Consider the following 7,193-nt stretch of genomic DNA (forward strand, 5'->3'; position numbering starts at 1 on the left):
CTGCATAATGCAGGTTGTTAATGAGTCTTCCTCCAATCCTGATGCCACATTCTTCTTCATATAGTCCAGCATCTCGGAGTATTTGCTCAGCAAACACACTGAATAAATATGGTGAAAGGATACAACCTTGGCACATACCTTTCCAGATTTAAAACCATTCAGTATCCCCTGCAACCGTTTCTGAATGATTTCAGCAAAATTTTACTTGCATGTGATATGAATGACATAGTTTGATAATTTCCACATTCTGTTGGATCACTTTTCTTTGAGATCGGCACAAATATGGATCTCTTCCAGTCAGTTGGCCAGGTAACTGTCTTCCAGATTTCCTGGCATAGACAAGTGAACATCTGCAGTGCTGCATCCATTTGTTGAAACATCTCAGTTGGTAGTCCGTCAATTCCTGGAGCCTTGTTCTTCACCAAAGCTTTTAGTGCACCTTGGACTTCTTCCTTCAATACCACTCATTCTTTGTCATATGCCACCTCCTGAAATTGTTGAATATCAACTAATTCTTTTGGGTACAGTAACTCTCTATATTCCTTCCATCTTCTTTTGATGCTTCCTGTATCCTTCAATATTTTGCCCATGGAGTCCTTCAAAATTGCACCTTGAGGCTTGACTTTTTTCCTCAGTTCTTTGAGTTTGAGAAATGCTGAGCGTGTTCTTCTCTTTTAGTTTTCTGACTCCAGGTGTTTGCACATTTCATTGTAATACTTTACTTTGTCTTCTCAAAAGACAAAGTTCAGCTTCTATTCACGCTAGCTGCTCTACATTCAAGAGCAAGTTTCAGAGTCTCTTCTGACATCCATTTTGGTCCTTTCTGTCTTTCCTGTGTTTTTAATGACTTTTTGCTTTCTTCATGTATGATGTCATTCCACAGCTCGTCTGGCCTTTGGTCATTAGTGTTCAATTCATCAAATCTATTTGAGATGGTCTCTAAATTCAGGTGGGCTATTCTCAAGGTTGTAATTTGGCTGCCACAGACTTGTTCTAATTTTCTTCGGCTTCAGCTTAAACTTGCATATGAGCAATTGATGGTCTATTCTGCAGTCAGCCTCTGGCCTTGTTCTTACTGATGACATTGAGCTTTTCCATCATCTCTTTCTATAGATGTAGTCGATTTGATTCCTGTGTATTATATTCAGTGAAGTTCACGAGCATAGTTGCTTTTATGTTGCTGGAAAAAAGGTATTTGCAATGAATAAGTCATTGGTCTTGCAAAATTCTATCATGCAAATCTGGCAATATTTCTGCCACCAAGGCCGTATTTTCCAACTAAAGATCTTTTTTCTTTGTTTCCAACTTTTGCATTCCAGTCACCTATAATTATCAATGCATCTTGATTGCATGTTAGATCAATTTCAGACTGCAGAAGTTGGTAAAAATCTTCAATTTTCTCATCTTTGGCATTAGTGGTTGGTGCGTAAATTTGAATAACAGTGGTCTTAACTGGACCTCCTTGTAGGGGTATGAATATTATCCTATCACTGACAGCATTGTACTTCAGGATAGATCTTGAAATATTCTTTTTCATGACGAACATGACATCATTCCTGTTCAATTTGTCATTCTTTCTTGTTTCTCACAGTTTCTGGTATCCCCAGGCATTCTTTGGCTTGCAGCTGCACCATAACTCTTCCTCTGTGTTCAGATGACCATCTTTCCTCTGTCTCTGTCTCTTTTATAAGGATACCACTTATCAGATTTGAACCCACTCTATTCCATTATGACCTCATGATACCTTAACTGATAACAGCTTTGAAGAACCTATTTCTGAACAAGATCCCCTTCAAAGGTACTAGGGAATTAGGGCTTTTTGGAGGATGTAATTCAGTCCATAATAAAAACATTCAACAAATTGAAGAACATCAGAGAAAATGATAAATACGGAATTCAAGATAGTGTTTGCCACCAGGAGGGTAGAAGGCAAGAACACAGGGAGACCTTTCAAATGGTTTGTATGGTGATGTCATTGCTTTATTTTTTAAACTAGGTCACAGGCATATGAGTTTTCATTATATTACTATTCTTTAAGAACTATAGATACGTTTTACACACTGTTTTACATATTGTATTTTAATAAATAAAATTGGAAGTATTTCAATGTCCAGATTCTTTCATATTCCAGGTTCTAAATACGTTCTCCCATATTCTTCTACTATTAAAGTCCCTAAGCCTGCCAACTCTCCTTTTCCACTGTCCTATTTTATACAAAATGTCTTCCTCAAAATAAAGTCCATCTCTGCAAAAAAACTTTTCCTCACAAACACACTTTAAAAAGTTTTATATGAGATCCCTAATAGTATGGCCAGCCCACTATGACTTCAATGATTTAATTAATTTTACTCAACTGTATTTCTTTGTATTGGCTCTACTGTATCAAACAATGACTCCACTAGAGATGACAAAGAAAAATTGCAAAATAAGGTAAGTAAGGAGAAAACTAAAAGCTTCCATACACTCTTATCAATACATCAGTGAGAAGGAATCAAAGCAAATAAGGTTTCAGAAACATTATTTCCCTTTTCCCTGCTTATTCAATAATTTATCATTTCATTATATTACTAAGACAAGTAAAAGCTGCTGATGGATATTATGATAAATGTAAACCTGCAAAACTTCTGAGGTAAGGTGTAGAAATATGTGAGAGCAAGAAATAACAAGCCTTATAAATAATGGCAACATATGGAACACATGTGTCTTAGTTAAATTTTATTGAATGTTATATGCCAGGCATTGTATTAAATGCTTGTAATAGTTACAGGGGTTATCCTTCCAACAGGCTAAGGCTCTCATAGTAATTATTTGTTCCCCAAACAGAAATTTGATTAAGAAGAGATATATGATGCTATTCTCAGTGATGAGATGGGAGGAGACATCTTCTGTATGGAAAGGTCTATTAACAATAGATCTACTATCAACAATAGGTTCAGGGACAAATGGTCAGTTTTGTGGCTCTGAGTATCACGTGTGGATATGATACCTGACTGTTGCAGCCATTTGTCACCATGAGGGGAACCATTGCTAGGTGAAACCATCTCAAGGGGAATGAATGAATCCCTACTGTAATGTTCCAGTACATTTCTTAACTCTGAAGTCTTTATAATGAAAGATAATGCTCTTTATTGTGGGAGCATATTAAAGTCAGTGTTTATATTTTCTAATTACAACTGATGGCTTCCTCACTGATAAGGTTTAATTATATCACAATCATTAGAAACCACTGAGATAATCTAATTATGCCAATTTTATAGATTATGAAGGGGAACAGCGGTGGTTCAGTGGTAGAATTCTCGCCTTCCATGTGAAAGATCCATGCTTGATTTTTGGCCAATGCACCTCAGGCATTGTTACTGGAGACTTGTGTGTTGCAGTGAAACTGAAAATTTTTCAGCAAAGCTTCCAACTAAGATAAACAAGGAAGAAAGGCCTTGTAATCTGCTCATAAAAAATCGGCCAAAAAAGACACTATGGATAATAATGGTATGATCCTGTTGTGTCATGAGTTGATGGCTAACTTAGCAGCATATAAAATGAACAACAACAATAGACAATAAAATGGAGCATGGTGGATGCCGATGTTATCTTAAACACATATAGTTTACCAGTGACGTGTATTGGTAAGAACTATATTGACACAAAAATTCAGCTCCCTTGACTGTCATTGGGATTAACTGGGTTTCCATTCTCATGGCTCTATTCATGGGATCAGGCTGAAGCTAGTCTCTAGCTATGCCTACAGATTTGCCTACATTCTTTACTTACCCTATCCACCTTTTCCTGCTTTTTAAATTCTAAGAATGTTCCCCCCAAATCAGTTAATAAAGAACCCTGGCTCAGGCTCTGATTCTATAGACCCTGACTAAAGAAACTGAGTTTAGAGAGTTGAAATTATTTATCAAGCATCACACAGTACACAAGAAGCAAAGTCAGGTTTAAACACCAAATCGAATTGCATTTAGCCATTATGTTGTCTAGTCCTTTTAGACAAACACAGAGATGGAAGAGTCAAGTATCCCACCTCATGAGCATTCTTTTACTTTGACAAAATCTAAAAACCCAAGTCCAAATGAGGTAATATAATCAATGAAAAGCAGATATGCTCCTGACCAGTTTCCTCAAGGATCCCTTCATGTCCTTGTTTCTCAGGCTATAGATGAAGGGGTTCATCATGGGAGCGACCATAGTGTACATCATTGACACAACTGCAGTCTTTCTGGATGAGTGGATAAATGCAGCACTAATATATGCACCAAAAGCTGTCCCATAAAATAAGAAAACAACTGACAGGTGAGATCCACAGGTAGAAAAAGCTTTATGCTTTCCACCAGCTGATGGCATTTTCAAAATGGAGGACACAATTTGGGTATAAGAGAAAATAATCCCAAACAGAGGAATGCCAGCCAACATGCTAGCTGCAAAATATATGAAGATGTTATTGATGAGGGTATCAGAGCACGCAACCTTGATGACCTGAATAACTTCACAGAAGATGTAGGGGATTTCCGGGTCTATACAGAAAGACAGGCGCAACACCAACAGGCTGTGGATCAGGGCATCCTCAGTGCTAATGAACAGAGAGAGTAGAGTCAGCAGGCCACAAAGGCGGGGGTTCATGATGACCGTGTACCTCAGTGGGTGACAAATGGCCGCATAGCGGTCATAAGCCATTGCTGCAAGAAGAAAATTTTCCAAAGCAGCAAAAACCAGGACAAAGCAGACCTGGGTGAGGCAGCTCTGATTCTGTGCTTTGAGGTTCACCAACATCTTTGGGATCGTGGTTTTGCTGAAACAGATGTCAGCGAAGGAGAGATTGGAAAGAAAGAAGTACATGGGAGTGTGGAGGTGGGAGTCAGACCCAACAGCCAGAATGATAAGCAGGTTTCCAAAGACAGTGACCAGGTATATGGACAAAAACAGGATAAAGAGGAGGAACTGCAGTTCCAGATCCTCTGTTAGTCCCAAGAGAAGGAATTCGGAAACACTTGTTTGGTTTCTAGTTTCCATATTGTTGATGTATCTGATGGAAAAAATGGTGTGACAAGACAATCAAATGTATGCGCCCTAGACCAAAAGCAGCAGCACCAGAAACAAATGCCATCTGGGGGAAAGGTAAGAGAGGAATGGTGGGAAATACAGAGGGGGTATCTTCTGTATGCCCATTATTAATTCATTTAATTTAAAAAAAAGACCAGAAGCTGATGTAGCTGGGCGTAAACATTTATTTAATAAGAAAAGGGTAAGGTGCTATATATATATATATTTTTTTAATTACACTCTCTGTGCTGTTGGAGCCCTGGTTGTGCTGTGGTTAAGACCTTGGCCACTAACCCAAATGTCGGCAGTTTGAATCCACCAGCTTCTCGTTGGAAACCCTATGGAGCCATTCTACTCTGTCCTATAGGACTATGAGTCAGAATTAACTCAATGGCACATAACAACAACATCTGTGCTGTTACGAGCATTTTAAATGTTTGGTAATTTTAAAGAGAAACAAGTAGACTACGGAGGCAGCCTGAAGAGTTTGCCTCAGGCTCTACCTCTTCCTCCAGAGACTAGTACCAGGCCACAGAGATACTAAAAATTTGTGTTAAGAACCAGGAATGGAAACTTAAGGGGAAGCTGATAACCCTCATCGTTCACCATCACAAGAATGCAACTAAATGATAGAGAATTTTTAAAGTCATGCTGTATAAGAAGGGGCAGATTTCTGCTCAGGAGGAAAATGGTCCATGCCATTGTAAAGACAATTAAAAGACTGGTAGAATAAAAGTTCCCTGATATTGGTGCAAAGATATAAGGAAACATGTAAGGGAGATGGAAGACGGTTAGGTATGAGTTATTGGCAGACTTGGTTCAAATCATTTCACGCATGTACTCTCTTCACAGCTTCCCCTGGATGAACCTGTAGTGAAACACCTGTCTTCATTTTTAAACATTAACTAAGGAACGACAGGTTACCTGGCTGGTATCACTGAGGAATGATGCTTGACATCTTCCCTGAATGTAGAAGATGTGTCCTCAGGAAAGGCGGAGGGACAAGTGAGGGACAAGGCTCCTCCATATGAGGATCAACTGTGGGCGGAGTCTCAGTGGCACTGCTTCCTGACTGGGGGAGGGCTGTTGAGTGAGGTGTTCATAGGCATACTATTTGCGTTCTCTGTCTCTCTGGGGGATAAATAGCCAAAAAAGCTCCTCATTAATCACTCACTTTTAGTGTCATTCTGATCCCAGGGCAGCGCAAATCCTTAAAGACAAAGACTTCAAAAAGTGAAATTCATGATGGTTGATTTCGTGACCCCGTAAAGGCAGCTACATGCCATTCGCCCCTCTTCACCTGTTCCTGTTCACCTCCATGTCACATACCTTGTACTTGTGAATGCATTAACCTTCTCTGTGTTTCAGCCTTCTTTTTCTAATTCCAACTGAAAGCATCTCTGTCTTTCCAAAGACATTAGAAAGCCCGACTCCTACTTTAGGTGTGAAGATATCGTTTACATATATGGATATGATATTTAGAAATATAGCTAAGATTCTGTAAAATATAAATATTCAGTGCAGTTTTTTCTAAAAGTCATTGAATGTCCCCTGAACCTTAATCTTCGTTCTGTATATTTTACATAGAGATATTCTAAGCTAGTCTCTGTGATCAATTCTGACTGTGATAACGATAGATAGACTTGTTACTTCTTTTTTAGGGTTCTGTAGCCAGAATATCCAATTTCATGGCCGTAGTTTCTATGTAAAATTTTATTCACATTAGTGGAAAGAGGTTGATATTTTGGCTCCTGATTTTTAATGGAGTTATGAGAATTCACAGTATAGGCACTAGTATGCAGTTTATCCATAATCTCAGTAGATTTAGACAGATAACAGCCATTATTTAAGAGGTGAAGATGGTGCTCCAATTTAGTATTCACTCAAATACCTTTACCTTTAATGAACTCACTATTTTCATGGGTTCATCAGTTTATTTTAGCACATCTATTTCTATACAAATTTTTTAACCTATAATTTTCTACATATATTACTTAAAAGCCCAGCTTGAGACAAGACGGCATTGTGATGTTACCCTTTGCCATCTTAACTCCATTCACTTCAAATGCATGAAATAAGAGATAAAATAGAACAAGACACAGCTGGCCACAAAATAAATAAATAAACTTTTCCTGGTCTCACAGAAACACCTG

General features: G+C 38.4%; 1 protein-coding gene across 1 annotated transcript; it reads right to left on the reverse strand.

Moving 5' to 3' along the window:
• Nucleotides 1-2,614: 2,614 nt before the first annotated feature.
• LOC135230612 (olfactory receptor 7G2-like) lies at nt 2,615-5,368 on the reverse strand. Its single transcript, XM_064280543.1, has one exon. It carries the CDS (start codon nt 5,008-5,010, stop codon nt 4,087-4,089), a length of 924 nt encoding a protein of 307 aa, XP_064136613.1. The 5' UTR covers nt 5,011-5,368; the 3' UTR covers nt 2,615-4,086.
• Between the last annotated feature and the right edge of the window lie 1,825 nt (nt 5,369-7,193).

The sequence above is a fragment of the Loxodonta africana genome, chromosome 3 (assembly GCF_030014295.1).
Source record: "Loxodonta africana isolate mLoxAfr1 chromosome 3, mLoxAfr1.hap2, whole genome shotgun sequence".
Taxonomy (NCBI): Eukaryota; Metazoa; Chordata; class Mammalia; order Proboscidea; family Elephantidae; genus Loxodonta; species Loxodonta africana.

Bases quoted from the DNA above. Each gene is read 5' to 3' on its own strand.
- LOC135230612 (XM_064280543.1), bottom strand. From the start codon at position 5,010: ATGGAAACTAGAAACCAAACAAGTGTTTCCGAATTCCTTCTCTTGGGA.